The sequence below is a fragment of the Galeopterus variegatus genome, unplaced genomic scaffold (assembly GCF_000696425.1).
Source record: "Galeopterus variegatus unplaced genomic scaffold, G_variegatus-3.0.2 Scaffold1587, whole genome shotgun sequence".
NCBI classification, from domain to species: Eukaryota; Metazoa; Chordata; class Mammalia; order Dermoptera; family Cynocephalidae; genus Galeopterus; species Galeopterus variegatus.
This window is the reverse complement of record NW_007727698.1, coordinates 316,170-335,620: the sequence shown is the minus strand read 5'-3', so window position 1 is coordinate 335,620 and position 19,451 is coordinate 316,170. Positions and strand designations below refer to the sequence as shown.

At 33.9% G+C, this 19,451-nt stretch overlaps 1 protein-coding gene across 1 annotated transcript in view; it reads right to left on the bottom strand.

The window, feature by feature from the left end:
- The window catches only part of TBC1D8B (TBC1 domain family, member 8B (with GRAM domain)), a 63,017-nt gene that overhangs the window by 33,451 nt on the left and 10,115 nt on the right, over positions 1–19,451 (bottom strand). The window contains exons 2-7 of the mRNA XM_008577848.1: positions 15,925–16,035; positions 13,582–13,700; positions 12,846–13,071; positions 11,496–11,736; positions 8,226–8,433; positions 7,389–7,556 (exon numbers count right to left, since the gene is read on the bottom strand). Of these exons, the coding sequence (XP_008576070.1) occupies positions 7,389–7,556; positions 8,226–8,433; positions 11,496–11,736; positions 12,846–13,071; positions 13,582–13,700; positions 15,925–16,035 (1,073 nt within the window). The remainder of the gene's footprint in view (positions 1–7,388; positions 7,557–8,225; positions 8,434–11,495; positions 11,737–12,845; positions 13,072–13,581; positions 13,701–15,924; positions 16,036–19,451) is intronic.

The following is a 19,451-nucleotide window of genomic DNA, read 5'->3' as shown; positions in this document are numbered from 1 at the left end:
GACTAGAAGGAAAGAATTCTCAGTCTGAGATATGCCACTATTTCTTCGGAAGTAGCACATACGGGAGGAAAAGCATACTGACAACAATCCACTTTCTTTTTTGTCTTTTGTCTTTTTCCGTGTCCGGCAACAGATCGCAACCCTCAGTGTTGCCCCCGTACCGGACCGGGGACCGGCAACGGGATCACAACCCTCGGTGTTGCTCCCGCGCCTCGCTCAGCCAGTGAGCGGGAACCGGTCTGTATGTGGGATCCGAACCCTCAGGCGGGAGCGCCGCCGCGCTTCCCAAGCGGCGCACTATCCAGTGTGCCACCGGGCCGGCCCGAAAATCTTAAGTAGGAAAGTAACATGATCAGATTTTTGTTTGAGAAATATCACTCTAGAGCTGATGAAGAAGATGGATTGAAGGGAGGGGCAACTGGAGAAACCTTTCAAGAAGGTATGTACAGACATAAAATGAGGTTCTAAAATAAGATAGAAGTAGTGGGTATGGAGCTAATAGAAAGGATCTGAGAGAACTTATGAGAAGTAAGAAAGAGGAGCCTATGATAACAAAGTGTGGGCAACTAGACAGTTGTAACAATCAACTTGGGTTCTGATGGCATTATTTTAGAGAATACAGGAAGAAAGGGCAGGAGGGAGGAAGACTTCACTTTAGCCATGTCAAATTTGAAGTACCACTGGGATATCTAGGTGGATATGCACAGTAGGTAGTTAAATATATGCGTCTGGAACTGAGGACAGAGGTCTGACCTGGAGACCTAGATTTGGGAGTTAGTACACAGGTAGTGGATAAAGTAATGATAAATTTCTCACATAGAAAAAGAACTATGGAACAGGCTTTTCAAATAGCCTTAAAGTTCAAGATCAGAAATAATTCTGGAACTTGGAAACCTCAGTTTCTGAAACATGGTTGAGAGCACTCTTGGAAATAGTCTAAGCTCAAGATATGCCAAGAGAATATTTCAAGGAGTACAAAATCAAAGAATATTATTTAGTTCCACCTTTCATTTTACAGATGAGGCAAATGATGCACAGAGAGATTAAGCAACTTGTCTATATTTGGGGATTTTTAATGACAGCTGGATATGGAACTTGGCCTCTTTATTCTCATTCTGGTGACCTTTCTTCTTATCCCATACTGTCAATAATCACAATTGTCAGAATGTAGGATAGAAATATGGTACTATCTATGATTATACTGATAATTACAGTAATATAATTTTCATTGAATGAAAAGTAACTTTCATCTTTACATCTTTAGAAGTAACTCAAGAGATCATCAAGTGCATTACTGAACAGATTTGAGAATTTAATGTGGGATTATTATGTGATTGTAACCAAAACTACTAAAACTTAATCAATTATGCTTTGTTATTTTCCAGCTATGCAATTCTGAATAAGTTGCTTTCTCTGAACCTTGGTTTCCTCATATATAAAATTAGGATAACAACTATTATCACAGGATAATCATGTAAGTAAACAATACAGTCTATGTGAAAGCAACTAGCATAATGCCTAATACATAAGTGACACTTTAAGTTTGCTAGTTGAATTTAACTTTTTTAGGATGGAAGAGAACAAGTTAGGAGGACAATTCCATTCTCTGCATTAGTGTACTTTTCTTTAGTCCTAGGGTTCCAGAGCATTAATTTGATGCTTTTTCTAAAAGCTTTGAAGAAACTTTATCAACATACTTAGTAAAGCATAACTATGGTGAAAACCTTCAGGTTTATCAAAGATATTTCAGCCTTACTTAAGCAAAGTATGTTGACGAAGATTCCCCAAAGCTTTTATTTTTAACATCTTTTTAAATATATTAATTGCATATGATAAAATTCGTGCACTTATAGCATAAAGGTTTTAATTTATTAAGAGTTGTGCAACCATCACCACAATCTAAATTTAGTACATTTTCATCACCCTCCCTTAACATCCCCACCCATCTGTAGTCACTCCCCATTGCCCTTCCCCTCCCATGTTCTAGACAACCATTAATATTTCTATCACTATAAATTTGCCTATTCTGAAATTTTCATGTAAATGGAATCATACAATATGTGGTCTTTTGTGTCTGGCTTCTTTCACTTAGCATAATGCTTTTAAGGGTTATCCATATTATATCATGTATAAGTACTTCATTTCGTGTCATTGCCAAACAATATTCCACTGTATGCATACATGACATTTTATTCATCCATCCATTTGATGGGAACTGAGTTTTTTTTTTTTGGAAATTATGAATAATGCTAAGAACACTCATGTGCAAGTATTTGTGTGAACATATATTTTCAGTTCTCTTGGGTAGATACCTAGGAGTGGAATAAATGAGTCATATGGTAACTCTTGAACATTTTGAGGAAATGCCAAACTGTATTCCAACGCAGCTGCACCATTTTACCTTCCCAACAGCCATGTATGAGGATTTCAATATCTTCACATCCTCCTCAACAGTTATTTGCCTTTTTAATTATAGCCACCCTAGTGGGTATGAAATGGTACCGCATTATGGTTTTGATTTGCAACTTCTTAGTGACTAATGATATTAAAAACCTTTCCATGTGCTTATTGGCCATCTCTTTATCTTCTTTGGAGAAATGTCTATCCAAATCCTTTGACCATTCTTTTTAAATTGGGTCATCTTTTATTACTGAGTTGTAAGAGTTCTTTATACATTCTGGATAAAAGTCCCTATTGGACATATAATTTGCGAATATTTTCTCCCATTCTGTGGGTTGTTTTTTCACTTTCCTGATGGTATCGTTTGTAGCACAAGTTTTTAATTTTTATGTAGTTCAATTTACCTATTTTTTCTTTTGTCATGTTGCTTTTTGTGTCATATCTAAGAAACAATCACCTAATTCAAGGTTAAGATTTACTCTTATGTTTTCTCTAAGAGTTTATCATTTCAGCTCTTACATTTATGTCTTTGATCCATTTTAATTTCTGTGCACGGTTTAAGGAAAGAGTCCAACTTAATTTTTTTGTTGTATGTAGATATACATACAAGACTGTTCTTTCCCCCATTGAATTTACTTGGCATCTTTGTTGAAAAATCAATTGACTAATAAACATCAGGGTTTATTGCTAGACTCTCAATTCTGTTAAACTGATACATGTCTACCTTTATGCCAGTATCACAACTGGCTTGTTTACTACAGCTGTATAGTAAGTTTTGAAATTGAGAAGTGTGAGTCCTTCAACTTTTTCCTCTTCAGTGCTGTTTTAGCTATTCTGAGTCCCTTGTATTTCCATATGAATTTTATAATCTGCAGTTGTACTTTTAAAACATATCAGTTACCCAGAAGTCTTGAGTTACTACTAGGGGTGCTTAAAAAAAAAAAAACTCACTAAAGTCATCCCTTAAACTTTAGTAGCTTAAACAAGGTGAAAAGAATGATCATGATTGAAGCAGAGGAAAAGCAGCAGCTTAGGGGAAAGCAGTCCAGTGGTATTTTAGCTTGAAATCCAGAAAGCCAGTATAAGCTCTAGGAGGGGTGATATTAAGTCAGGATTCAGGGAAAGTTAAGGAGTATTCAAATCAATGTCTGAATACAAGGATAAATGAGGAAAAGCAGATAAAGGAAAATTTTTTTTTTCCTTTTTGTCTTTTTTCATGTCCGGCAACGGATCGCAACCCTCAGTGTTGTGCCCGTACCGGACCAGGACCGGCAACGGGATCGCAACCCTTGGTGTTGCGCCCGCACCTTGCTCAGCCAGTGAGTGGGAACCGGTCTGTATGTGGGATCCGAACCCTCGGCGGGAGCGCCGCCACGCTCCAAAGCGGCGCACTGTAGCAGTGCGCCACCAGGCCGGCCCAATAAAGGAAAATTTAATGATTAGTGAGTATAGGTCCCAAATTGCAACAGTTCCCTTCTTTTTCAAAAAAGGTTATTTTGACAAATTATGTTCTTTACTACTTAATATTAAAATTAGCTGTTTTAATGAGGAATTATGTTTGTGCAAATAAACATTAAAAAATTCATGGCTGTAGTCTGGATCTCAAGCAAGGTACATTCCTTTAGTTTAAACCATATGACTGAGGTACCAGCTTATCTACTGGTAGTATATACAAACTACAGGAAAAGTATCCAAGAAGGAAAAGACAAATAACCTCTTAAGTGATAAAACTCCACACATAAATTTATAAGAATGATTACAAATATGTCAATATGCCAGTCCTCTCCATGATTACCTCTTCAGTATTAATAAAATCACATTAACACATTCATCTTCAAAGATGCTAGCTTAAAACAATTTAATATTTACATTGCTTGAAGAGTATAATAAGGTAGATTATTCAAAAAATTAAGCTTAACTTTTTTGAACTTTTTTATTTTTGCTCTGGCCCTTTTGAATGGGAGGTTTTATTCCATGGCCATATCAATTCTATATATACATTTATGTGGGTTCTGTCCCTTACAATTGAAATGAACTTGGTATTTATCAGACATTTAGTGCCTGAGCAAAATCCAATCACATCTAGATAGCAGCATGGGCTGCTGACTCTATAGCAGGTATTCTTTACCTGTGTGGTTTTTGATATCTGAGATCAATTTTAGAATTAGCATATCGCTACCAAGGAAAGACAGGGCAAAAATTACATTTATATGTAACTTTTCTTCAAAACACTAGATTTAAATTAGAATATTTAAGAAACAGCATAATAAATGGTGGTTGGGGGCTAGAATTGACTTGCAAAACCAAAAATTAAAGTAAAAAATACAAAACAAACACTTTTCTCAAATATTAGAAGCTTATCTTAGGCTCCTGTGCATAGTTCATAATTTAAAATTAGGTGCTAATTTTATTTTTAATAAAGGTTCTGGTTTTCTAACTTAGAAATAAATCTATTCCCCCCAGCTAAAATATGTACTTATAATTTGTATTAGAGTCACAGAAAACACATTCATTACCTTATTCTTATTAAAGCAAACAAAAACAATTATGTGGGTTAAACTACTATTCCTATTTGCATTATTGTGTAAGATAAAAAACCCTTAACTTCTATTAAAAAACTTAGAAAGTAAGGGCCAAGCCTGTGGCTCACTCAGGAGAGTGTGGTGGTGATAACACCAAGGCCCCGGGTTTGGATCCTATATAGGGATGGCCAGTTGGCTCACTGGGTGAGCGTGGTGCTGACAACACCAAGCCAAGGGTTAAGATCCCCTTACCGGTCATCTTTAAAAAAAAAAAAAAAACTTAGAAAGTAAGATAGCGCTGGTTATAAGAACGAATGAAAAAAATATGTTTACTTATGCTAATTTGTAAAAGATATTTATTTGCCTATCTAAACACTTTAAGGCATAAGCTCAATTTCTATCTTTCCTGACATTCCACAGTTCCCATGATTCACTTATAACGCAGTTTAAAAGCATCAAGTAATGGATTTTTAGCAGCGCTTTCCATTCTTAGGCCACTCTGTTTAAAACTAGGCTAAAAGGGCCCATTTTTCTTTCACTTAGTAGTTTTTAAAAATTATCTAATATTTGCTGATTATATGTGTAAATAAAAGTAAAAGATTAATGTGCTTTCAAGCAGTTGATTAGAATTTTACAAAACCCGTTTATGTATCCAAGTTTTAGCATAATTTATTAACACATAAAACATTTTCTTTGACACCTACTTAAAAATCTGGACAGAACTGGTACTTATGCATAATCCTAGTAATTCTGGGAGCATTTGTTCTCTGTATCATATCTTTGATGCACTCACAGGGAAAATTTCTAAAAGTCTTTCCTGTACTCATATTTAGACTTGTTGATTTAGACTCTTTTTGAGATTTAGAGTAAAAAAGTCTTGTTTGTGCAGGATTCACCAAGTTTGTTAAAATCATAGAATGCAATTTTTTCTCTTTGTTTCAGTATGCTAGGTGTAGCTATAAGAGAATGTAGCTACAATTTCTGTTACTTAGAAATCAAATGGAACTAGCTCTTACTTAAAAAGCTTTCTCAGCTAATTTTTTAAATGTACTATCATTAAAGCTAGATCTATAATACTAAAATGGGTCAATATTCTTCATCATTGCTAAGATAAAAATCATAAGAAGAAATACAACATTATGAAAATTTTAAAAATACATTTTCAAGCAAACCAGTATACTGACTGGTATTTTATACATATCTTTATTAAAACCTCTAAAAATGGGTAAGAGAAACTATAAAACCTTAGAACTCTAATATATATCTGGAAAAACAGTAAACTCATTTTGAAACAAAATCCTTTCTTGATAACTGAGCATATTCAGCTAAGAGTTTTCAGGGAAAAATTACAGTTTTCTAGGTTTTGGAGACGCAGATAAAGGAAAAGGATAAAGGATAAGCAGAGCATTCAATCTAACACAAACTAAATCTGAAATGGAACAGGACAAGGAAAAAAAGTGATATAAGCAAGAATATGGGAACATTGGAAGAGAAATTACAAAGATTGATCAAATTTTACTTGTGTCTCCCCATCAAACTAAGGAATACCCTGGGTATATACTAAAAGAGAACGAGCGATAATATAGTTGTGGCAAGAAAAACTCTTCACGGCTAATGTTAAGATTCTGTGTTTAGAGGTGAGATGATATATACTTTTTGAATACGTTTTCATTATGCTTTTTTATTATCAAATGGAAAATCAGTCTTAACAATACTTCATTATAATTGACTTAGCATATTATTTTCAGTCTGTACTTAGGAGAGATTGGTAAAAGGCTCTATACTCCAATCCAAATAAAAGAATATAGACAGTAAAGCCAAAGTTGATTTTTTGGGAATTTTTAATTAGACTATGTAGTTATAATTTGGTAAGTTTTATCAATCTATTAAAACATGGGGTTCCCAGACATTGAAAAAGAAAATTCATTTGAATTCAACCTGTCTACATGAAAGACATACTAAACATCAGAACCAGGCTCTTAATCACCCTTTGCCAGGAATATTTACCCTCTTTATTATTCTGCTAGCAAATAGATATGCCACTATTTTGCTTTGGGCCAGATTATGTAAATCACGCTGACCTACTATATATTAAACAAAAGATATTCAGACTGGTTTAAAATTGCTCTCTCTCTGCAGCAAGAAGAGGAGAGTCCTTTTCTCAAGGCCTTCTTGAATTATCAAATATAGTTTGAGTTGTTAAAATCCAAGATATGTGAAAGTACAGGTGTATTTGTATGATAAACAGCAAATAGATTCAGTCTTTTATTTTTGCTTTTTTAGTGGCTGGCCGGTATGAGGATCTGAACCCTAGCTAACCAGACAGCCCCAGTTTCAGTCTTTTAAAAAAATAAACCTAGGTATGAATAGGAAAGATACCATGAATTTTTTTTTTTTTGAAAGAATGGGCCACACTAAACACAAACCTTTTTTTCAAAGTGATTTGGTTGCTGTATAATTAATTACCTCTGTACTAGTATCATGACATTCAGTTGAAGCTGCTCCGCATTTGAGCCTGAGTTTTGTCACCAGTTGCTCAAAGTCTTTAACTTCTCTGAAGCAAAAAGCTGTTTTTCCTTTGATGCTAATGATGACAGATTTGCTGGAATCATCTGTCTTATCTATAGCTAAGACCTGAGGGATGAAAACACATATAAATGATTCACATTATCCCTTACTGCTGACACCTTCAGGTAAAATATGTTTGGCTTACCCTTTTGTGTCGAAAAGTTTTGGTCTGTGGTATGTCTTCTTAAGATAAGAAATAAACTTGGGTACTATTTGCACCAATGATACAAGTAACCTCAGTGCAAGTTATTTCACTTCTCAAGAAAAAGGTTTAACTAACATGTAGCCTTTAAAAATGATAATACAAATATAAAAATTCAGTGCTGAATACTGACAATTTATTTCTTACACAAAAGCTATCAATTCTATTCTTTCTGGCCAAGTACATCAAATGTGATAGTCTAAGTTTTAATATTCATGTCATAAATGTCTGAATGATCAAGCTTCATTTTGTATCATCCTAAACCCTCATCTTGTTTTTAATTTTTAATTTTTTTTCTATTTTTGCTTTCAGTAAAAGTTGTATGGCTTTACTAAAAGGAACTGAGAATATCTCAAAAGCTAGTACTCTTATCCTGAAGAATAACACTGAATTTAAAAAAGTGATGATTTTATATTCCTAAAAGGATATTGCATCTTGAACTTTTAATACCTTATAGATTTAAAGGACATTTTACTCTGTAAATGGTAATATTTTCAAACTGAAAATTGTTATGTAAACCAAATTTACATTACCTCTCGTAATGGAATGATTACACTACATAGATTACCATCCTGGCTAGCAAAGCAGATATAGTTTTCTGAGATGCACATTTTTCCATGAGTATTGAAGTGGCTGAATGGTACCCATAAGAAACATTCATGTACTTCTTTCAAAGTCTCTTCTTTGGGCAGCCTAAAAAAGGCATTAAATTGCTCACTGTGGGCTCGATTTTCCAAAACTCTATAGGGAAAAAAAAAAGGGGTGGATGAGGCTCAAATGATGAATTCTAAGGTGTACACATGCCTGTGTTGATTAATCTAAACACACTGTAAAGCAGAGAGATTAAAGCCTAAATGCTATGTTCTTCAACAAATTCTGAAATGGAAAAAACACACTGATTCCTAGCAAACTCATTCTGTTTGTTCTTTTTTCTAATTTTGTTTTATTAGTAGATTAAAATGCACAAGAGTTAGAGACAACATAGGTCTCCAAACCATCTGTTAAGGGGAGATTTGCTGGAAGGCTATTATTATGTTATTACATTGTCATAATATGTGATCATGCCTAAAAACAATCTCAGCAGATAATAATTTTCATATTTGGTTATTAGAAAATCAAGGTTAGCTGGGCAAAACAAACAAAAATAATGAAAATTTATAGCATCAAAATTTACAGGGGAAGAGTAGTCCATATATGAGAATATTAAAATTTAAATGAATGTTTTAAAAAATCCAAAGTAGAAGCACAATAAAACAACACTACTTGCACAGTGTTGGGCACAGGACCGGTGTCGGTAAATACAGTTGACTTGTTAACTGATATATAAATACATAAATAAAAAGCAATTGTTTTAAATAGTACAATTTTTCTAGGGGCAGTAAACACTTGTGCTAAGCAGCAATGCCATCTGGATAGTAAGTATACTATGCAAGTTCTAACTCAAATCCAACAAAGTTAAAACTAAATCCATCCTTCCTGCATATACTATTTGAATGTGTTATATTTCACCATGTCTTTTAAAATAATTCTGATAAATATGAACAAAAAATCATGTTAATTTTTATCTCACCTAAATTGTAATTTAGTGGGTTATTTCACTATCATTTAAAAGGATAAGGTCCATTTATGTGAAAAGATGTCCATTATATATTATTGTAAGGGGAACAAAAGAAGATCATAGAACAATGTGATGTTCTGTCTCATTCATGTTTTTTTGCAAATATTTTTTAATTCATGTATTAAAAAGCATGGAAAGATACACTGTTGAACTTGGAACAAATGGGTATGAACTGTATTGAATCACTTAAATGCAAATTAAAAAAAATAAATATATTGGAAGATTTTTAGTTAGGCATGTCATGCACTCATGACATACTTAACTAAACCGTTAAGTAGCCTACTGAAAAGTAGGCTATTACTAGGCTATTACTCAACTACTACTTAAATAACTATGCGTTCGCTCCCTTCCTCCCCTGCAGTGCTTTGAGTGAAAAATGTAGCATGGCTGCAACTTAACTAGTAGTTAAGTAGTTATGTTTTTGAGGAGTCAAAAGTTACATAAAAATTTTCCATTGTGCAGTGGTTGGTTTCCCTAACCCCTGCATTGTTCAAGGGTCAATTACACTAACTTAGCTATCATTATTATGCTTCTGTATTGTTTATAGAATTCACAATTACGATTTAATTTATAGTTTAAATTATAGAAGTAACACATATTTGTAAAAACAATAGGCAGAAGCAATAAAGACATTCCATTTTAGAAAAAAGCCATTTGGAGACTAAGTCTCAACAAGTTATTGTTCATTTTAACTCACTAGCAAAAATATTTATGTATATGATTTTCAATAGGTTCTCTTAAACTGCATAGACAAAAATAGATTTACTATACTTCATTTAAATACAGACTTGGTAATGAATAGCTCATTGATAGATGAACTTTTAGAGGATATTTTAAGGGAAATAAAATGGCTAAAAAGTTTATCGTGGCCAATCAAGGAATAAACCACAAAAACAAATGCCCAGCTATAATATAACACAAACAGTATTCTTAATTTTTTTAGAATTCTATTTATAAATGATGCACACTGAGACCTAGTTTTGGTAATACAGTGTAAAAAATTCACCTTGTTGGTCTAATTTCCAGAAATGCAGGCAGGCTCACAAAGAAATCCTTACATATATGGATTTTAGGAATAGTTTAAGAATAGGCAAGAGGAACAACTGTACCCAATTATAGCTGCGTAGTAATCACGCAACCCTCCAGGTCAGTTGTTCTGGTCTATCCATAGAACTTCAACTCAGGTTCCTCTTATACTTTCCCATACAGTGTACATTCTCATCCTCCTTGCCAGAAGCTGTTTCACTGGCTATTTCTGGATCCTCCCCTCTCCCCTTCCCCTTCCCCTTTGGCATGCTAGTTTCAGTCAACTGTTCTGAGTTTTGAGCAGGATGAAAGGCTCTGGTCAGTTTCAGCAAACCAAATATAGTGGCAAACATCTATGAGACAAATACTTCTCTTGTAGGCACTGATAATGATTAACATTTACCTAGTGTTTTACATTCTACAATGTGCTTTCAAACACATTTCACTCATTCTTCATGAGTGCTCACTGAAGCAGAAATTATAGATGAGGAAACTGAGGTCTTGAGAGATTATAAAGGTTACTCTACTCTCATGATCCACTTACTCCACTAACTTGCTTCTTCATAAAAAAAATTATGCTGTCTATAAATTATTTTTAAAACTAAACAATAAATTTAACCATTTCAGACCTGAAACTGTCTAGACTACTCAGAGAGAAATGTAGAATTAGACTAACCACACACACAAAAATCTCTACATTTCTTTCTTTCTTTCTTTTTTTTTTTTTTTTTTTTTTGACCAGTAAGGGGATTGCAACCCTTGGCTTGGTGTCGCTGGCACCATGCTCAGCCAGTGAGCGCACCGGCCATCCCTATATAGGATCCAAAACCGCGGAGGGAGCGCTGCACTCTCCCGAGTGAGCCACGGGGCCGGCCCTCAAATCTCTACATTTCTAAAAGCACTCCAGGGCAAATCCTGTCTAAATCTCAAAAAATAACTTTCATACCTAACTTCTGTTACCTTTTAGGATTAAATGTTATGGAGAGAAGGACATTATTTGTGAAATACATATGAATAATCTCACAAAAACACACATCTATGATCAACTCCAGTGAAAAGCTATCATATAACACACAACAGTTAACTTTTAATGCTAATCAATGCTACAATTCTTATGGTCAAACAATACTTTTAAAAGTAAAAATTAAGTTTTGAATACCTTTGGGTGATTTGTAGAGGATCATCAAGGATTGGGTCATTATCAAATGTTTCCTTATCAAAAAGTCTCCTTATGGCATAGTTCGCTAGCTGTTCCATGAGAAGGTATGTTTGGTTAATGTGCAAAAACATGGAAAAGTAGTGATTCTCCCCTTGGGAACATATGTGAATACTCTTTGTCAATACAACATTTGATGTCTTTTCAAGTTTTGAGACTGCATCCCAGGAGATAATGAGTTTTACTGAAAATAAGAGGGTATGATTAAATTCTCAATATCAATTTATATTCATTAATCAGATCTTTGAAACAATAGTTAACCATTTGAGAAATGCTATGAATAAAAAGAAAAAAAAAAGAAAGTGTAAAAAACAGAAAAAAAATGCTATGAATAGCTAAAATACTTTAGAGTTGAAGATTAGTTAAAATTTTGAAGCATCACCATGAACATACAATAACTGGTGATTCTAGGAACAGATATAATTTTAAAGAATTTTTTAAAAATTCTGACTTAATATTTAAAACTGTTTCTTTATATAATTCCCTAACCACTTATGTAAAAGCTGTATGTATGCTATAAACAGTACTGCTTAAGTCTTCTTTGTGGCTGCAAAGTGAAACATGGGCCATTAGGTACTATGGCTACTGTATTTATATCATATGTTTAAAACAAAGAGTAAAACATGACTGAAGCAAGTAGGTGGTTTATAACAAGGGGAAAAAAGTAGTTATATGCCAGATTGCCATCATCATTTAATACTCATTCACTTCCCACAATATGCAAAACATACTATATACACTTCTAGTGGTCCCTATGTTAAGCAAATAGTTTTTTTTGTTTGTTTGTTTGTGTTTTTTTTTTCCTTTTTGTCTTTTTTCGTGACCGGCAACGGATCACAACCCTCAGTGTCGCGCCCGTACCGGACCGGGACCGGCAACGGGATCGCAACCCTCGGTGTTGCTCCCGCACCTCGCTCAGCCAGTGAGCGGCCGGTCTGTATGTGGGATCCAAACCCTCGGCGGGAGCGCCGCCGCGCTTCCCAAGCGGCGCACTGTAGCAGTGCGCCACCGGGCTGGCCCTGTTTGTTTGTTTTTTGGTGGCTGGCCTGTACCGGGATCCAAACCCTTGACCTTGGTGTTACAACACAATGCTCTAACAAACTGAGTTTACTGGCCAACCCCAAGTAACCAGTCTTAAAAGGATTCTTTCTGTACATGAAATGAACTTTTCAGTGTACAGTTTAATTACCTTTACTATCAATCCCATTACTTTATTTAGAAGCTAACACCACCACAAAGTTGACAGGTCAGTCAGCAAGTTCAAAGCCATGATATGCAATAGAAACCACTTACTTTCTGATCCCAACAAAAAAGAATAGAAACTCAGAAAGTTGGTGCTAAGATAGAGCCAACCCTGACAAGGAACTCGTCCTTTCCAGTAACTGCATGAGTAATAGGTCACTAACTTCTCCTGCTCTGGTAAGCCAAAACACTTTTCAAATTTCAAAAGGGCTTCTCGAAATTTCTCAGGATCATCTTCTTTTGCAAAAGAATGTTTTCCCTCTTCAGCAATTAATCCCTAAAGGAGACAAAATATTTTCTGAAAATTCATCATCATCTAGCAACAAAAACATATTTCATATATTTAACTTTAAACAGTTGAATACAATTGTATACATCTATACAGGTACATATGTCATACGTGTATGTGTGCACATACGAACTTCTCTTAGGACAGAGGTGAGCACATTTTCTTCAGTTTTGTACTTAGGTTTTTATTAATGCCTCACAAGGAGCTACCACAAATACAGGTGACGAACATCTTGTTTTGAATGAACAAAGGGTTTATTCAAATTCCAAACACAAAAGATACGGAAATGAAAATGCCCCTCAGAGCACTCACAAGGGCACCAAAAACAAACCACTGACTCTACAGTTTTCTTTAGCACTGATTCTGACATTCATGTGTGTGCTTCTACCAATCCTAAAAGGTGCCAGTAGACAATGACCTTCCATGCAACCTCTGATCCTCATATAAGAGATAAAAGATTTTAGTATTCCATATATAAAATATATTCATGCCACTTACTCTTATCTTTCCTTGTACAAAATTAGTAATATCTTCATTTGAATCAAACACAGATAAGGTCTTCATGATATTTTGTTCCAACCAATCCCAGTGCTTGGTTATTTCTTCTCTATTGGCTCCTGATGAATAAGAGAATAGAATACTCAAGGCAAACTTTACAACACTGCTCTTGATATTTACAACTTTAGTTTTATAAGAAATAAAATTATATTTGCTCACATTCAAAAATGATGGTCATAAGCGAACAGATATGATGTAATGGGGGGAGGGGAGGAAGGAAGGGGTGAAAGAGGAACAGGTAAAGGGACATGAAAATCTACTACAATGTATACTGAGAAGTTAAAAGAAAAAAATGATGGTCATAAAGGAATAAAGGTAATTATACTTATTTTCTACCCTTTATGTAGGCATGAACAGTATTTGTCATTCTAAATAAAAAGAATAAAATTACTGAAGAGAGAAAAGTAAATACAGCTCATGAGAAAAGATATAAAATTCTGAAGACAAGATGGCAGTAACTTGTGCCTAGAGAGTAACCAGTATCTTTTTAAAAAAAATATGTAGAGTACAAGAAAATACATACACATAATTCAATCCTTGGTCTTCAAAAAATACAGTTAGTACTGTGTCTACAATCTCTGTAGCTGAAAACAGCATGCACATGACAATTCTATGCATGCTGTGTAAATATGAATTTCAACTGTGACCACTCTACTTATTTTAGAAGGCATGAAATCTTTGCCCAGAGTCACCCCATTCATTAAAAGACCTAGTAAACTTATAGAAATTTCACAAAGTTTAGAAACCAAATCCTGTAGCAAGGTTAAACCCATGTGACCTGCTGAATTGGTGTTAGGTGGCTTGTTGAGGGTCAGATCAAATATTATTAGCTCTAGGTTGCTTTTTCTTGAAGAACATTTCAATATCAATCTTCCCCCTACTACCCAGATGCCTTTAAAATTTCCATAGCATTGTGAAATATACAAATCTCACTAAAAAGAAATATCTTGACTTCCTAGTATGTTTTATGATATAGGCAGGCTGACACATTAAAAATTTATTGACCTTGCAAAATTGCCTATTTCTTACAATTCAGTTAGAATTTCACTCATATTACTAAAGTCACCATATCAAGAGTAAAAACTTTCTTTAATAAACCACAAATAAAAGCTATGGGGTAAGAACTTTACTTTGATCCTTTAGGTATAAGGACGCTTCATTGTAGATAACTATTATATTTCCACATCAGGTTAATTTGGGGAAATAAGTTATATAATAATCCTTTATTTTTTTTAAAGTAGAAAGGTTTTTTTTTTCTAAATAACTTCTACCAACCAGATGTAGATGAGGTTATAGAATTCTTGTCACATCAGCAGATACAATATCATCTTCATTTAGGTTTTAAATGGCATTCAATTTAACAGAACCAGGAGAGAAGACTCACAGCAACACTAAAAGAAATTTAGAGGGAAATACAAAACACAAGCCAAACACTCTAGAAAACTGATTGTATATTATGTGTTTACACATATGAACTATCCAGAAATTCATGTGCTTTTGTTCTTTTTCTTAAGTATATCTATTTTAGAAGAGAGGAGGAGGAGGGATAAAGAGAAAAAGACAGTCTTTCAACATCAAAAATTAGAAAAAAATAGAAATCTGAGACTCTAATTTAGACCAACATCATAATGGCATCACAAAAGAAGTAACAAAGTCATGGTAGGTTTTTAAAAATTTATTTTGACTTGCTTTATCGGGAAGGATCATCCTAATTCCCTTTCTACCTACAATGGTGGAATCATCTGAACCACCCCAGCATGAATAAATGTGTAGCATTACCTGTAAGACATTCCTTCATATTTCAAGGTATGATGCTTTTTGTGATAAAGTAAGGACGTGAATAAAAAATGTTCAATTTTTCAGACTTATATTTCTTTAGGGGGAAACCTTTAAGTTTTGGGCTCACAGTTAACTTCAGATTCTCCTTATCTATTAGCAATGAAACAATCTATTTCATGGGAAAGTTCCCATCTTCCATTTGAGTGAAGCAGGAGTAAGCTGAAGAAAGGAGTCATATAGTAGTAGCACTGGCCAAAAATCTGCTCAGAATCAGCACTGCTGGACCAAGTGCTTCAGGTCCCTCATATCGACGGATTTTTAAAAACTTTAATAATCTGTAATCCTTCTTAAATAAACAGAGGTCTTGCTATGCTTTCAAAGTAGACGTACACATTTAACTCGTTTCTAAATCTCAAAACAACTGAGGAATATAAAAAATTTAAATATTCAGTTTCATAGTATCCTTATTTAACTCGAATTATATGTTTTAAAAATCACACTCACCACATGCAATTGACAAGTAAACTTGAGAATCTGGTGTCTGGTATAGGATGCGAAATGGAGCTACTTTAGCAGTAGAATCTAAGACTGAATCAAGAGTCCCAACCAGAAGCCCTGTTGTAATAGAAAGATTGTTGAGATAAATATTTCACAATAAATAAATAAAATCAACATCCCTTCATATGACAAATAATTAATAAACTTATTTTAAAATTTTTCTAGCCCAAAGAGTCCTTATATTTTTCTTAAAGAGAAAATACATTTGGGATGAAGAAATTACAGTATGCCGATGTGAGTAGTGTTTGAGAAAATTATCTTTCAATAAAAATGCCAGGTTCGATTAACCAAATCTCACAATATATCTGCAGCACTTATATACTTCCCTCATAAGACTATGTGTATAGTAGCTAAGAATGTAGAATCTGGTACCAGAGACTGACTACCTGGGTTTGACTCCTGGCTTTGTCACTTACCTTTGTCAACTTGAGCAAATTAAAGTACTTACCCTTTCCACACTCATATTTGTAATATAAGGAGGTTAAAACAGAACCTATGGCAAAGGGTTGTTATGAAGATTGAATGAGTTATTTCATATAAAGCATTTAGAACAATGCTTAGTATGTAGTAAAAGACCCAATATTAGCTAATACTATTATTACATAAAAAAATCTTAGGGCCGGCCCGTGGCTCACTCGGGAGAGTATGGTGCTGATAACACCAAGGCCCCAGGTTCGGATCCCATATAGGGATGTCCAGTTAGCTCACTGGGTGAGCATGGTGTTGACAACACCAAGTCAAGGGTTAAGATCCCCTTACCGGTCATCTTTAAAAAAAAAAAAATCTTATATAAAAACTCGATTAATTAAAATGCTTCAGTAAAGGGATTTCTTTATAACAATTCTTAATTCCTCAATTTGGAATTCAAGGCTCTTGATCAATTAGTTCATTTAATTATCTAATTATATTTTCTACTATTTTCTAGAACAAAGTTTACTGTTTTCTTAAATAACCAGCTAATTTTCGCCTGAGGGCTTTTACTAAGATATTATCATTTTAGCTAGAAATGCTAACGAAGGTTTTCTAGCCCAATCCAGGTAATCCAAATTCCACATTTTCATCAATATCCATTTTCCCCCATGAAATCCTCACTGGCAACCCCAAGCAATAATGCTTTCCATTTTCTCTGGATAGTTGCAGTGCCTAAAGTCTATACTATACAATCTAGTATTTGATTATTAGGCTGGTTATTACAACTACTTTCTAAGAGCTTCATGTGTATTATTCCTGTCTCCTTATACAGATTATTAGTTCTATGAAGACAATAACCATGTCTTCTACCTCTGAGTTAGTATTCTTAACTTTCAACATATTGCTGGGCCCAACAAGGGTATAATATGTTGACAACTGTATCAGTGGGATGGCTGAAATATATAAAAATCTACCTTCCTTTTCTGGAAGCTTTAATTGGATAAGTACTGGTTCTGCTTTATAACATATTTCCCTTTAATTTAGAATACAGATTATTGAGAAAAATTTAAATCAATTATAAATCAGTAAAAATAGGGGTCATAAATGTAGCATAATATCAATTAGCAATCTGACAGAGGATTTTGATATTGGGGGCAAAGTATCAACAAAGAAGATTCTGGCAATGGCAACATGTGCAGATAATAAAAAGAAAGAAGTTATCTGTTGTAAAAAAAAAAAAAAAGAGTACAAATGAAGATTTTTTTAAGAAATAGAAATGAGAATACCCAGACAAATATTGTGAAAGAGGAGGTATTGGAGAAGAGAAAGTGGGAATGAGCAATAGTGACAGAGGAAATGATTATACTTCAACTAGTAATGAGGGAATTACTGGAGGGTTTGTTGATAAAAGGACAAATAATTCTACCCTTTACTTTCTTGAAGCAGTGATTGTGAGAAATTGGAGATTTGACCAAGGATAAAGAAAGAAAAGTAGAAGCTAATCATATGCAGATAGTGTCCTAAGAACAATGTGATTACAATTAGGAAATGGAGAGGAGTAGAATGTTCTCGATCTGAAGACAGGAGAGTGTAAATACTCAAAAGAAAGATAAAACAGTAGAAGCAAAAGATGACCAAAAAAGGTAACTATCTCCAGGTTGAAAAACAGAATCAAGTATATAAATGTGTGTATATACAAATACACTTATAATAGCTTAACAAAATTGTCAAGATAAAAGAATTATAACTTCAAATAAAAACATTTATCAAATGCAGGACTGTTTCAGCTGCTAGATTTATTTGATGATTTTTGCCTTCCAAGTATTTAAATTCTAAAAATGGTTTCAAAAAAAGAAATTTGCAAATTTGCAAAGAAAACCACTTATTTCACCTTTACTACACTTTTGATAAAACTGATCAAATCTGATATCCTTATTTACATATACTATAAAAAATATTAGAAGAATAGGAGAAAGAACAAAGGGTAAAGAAAAATTTGGCTCAACTGAAAGATAACAGTGGCAGTATGAATGTGTGAGGAGGTAGAGAGGAAAGAAGAGTCCACTGATAACCATTCCTGGGTGATACAATAACGATTAGTTCTTTGATGGAAGATTTTGAGACTTGGAACAAAGTGGTCAAAATCACTGCCAAGAAAGGTTTTTGTTTTTGTAGCAAAAATGTTCACAAGATTATAAGTGCCTTACACTATGTAGAAAGGAAATTGTTCAGTTTTTCTAAGACCGTGAAATCAGGCAGTTAGTATAAAACTAAGCAAGAAATAATTTGGAAGCTAGTGCTAGAAAACATTTTCAGTCACTTGGGGAACTCTTCCAGCACATTAAGCTACAATCACCAAGTCCCTGCAAGTCATTCAGGAATTAGTATGTGCCAATGTTTGGGTTCTAAAAGTACAAGAAAACAAGCAGACAACTTTGGGATGCTTTTCCATATACACAGAGGTTTATCATCTGACAGTCTTAACAATCAAGGTCACGAATCGGCCTGCACAAGGGAAATCCTATAGCTATATTAAATAAGGGAGAATAGATACTGCCAGCTGCATGACAGAATAAGAAATTTTAAAATATAGAGAAATTCAAATCATCCTTTGAACAATTATAACTAAGGTACCAGTGATCCAGATCCTGGTAAAGGTTCATGGGGCTTTGGTAGCATCCTACTATACAAGTAACACCCACTTACAGAAATTCACCACCATAACTGATGTGAAATACTTTTTATCAAATAGCACAACAAGATAAAAATGTAATGTTCTATGATTTTGAAACACAAGAACTTTGCAGACAATGAATTATTGTTCACGAACCATTTCTTTCTGGCTGGATAGAGATAGCAGGCGTTAGAGATGAAAAATATCCTAACAGGTCATATAATCCAACCTCTAGCACATCCATCTTCTCTACACATAAATTATCATTATTTTCTTTTATATATATATTTATATATATATATATATATTTATATATATATATATATATAAATAAATAAATAAATATATTCGTATAACTTCGTATAATGTATGCTATACGAAGTTATTA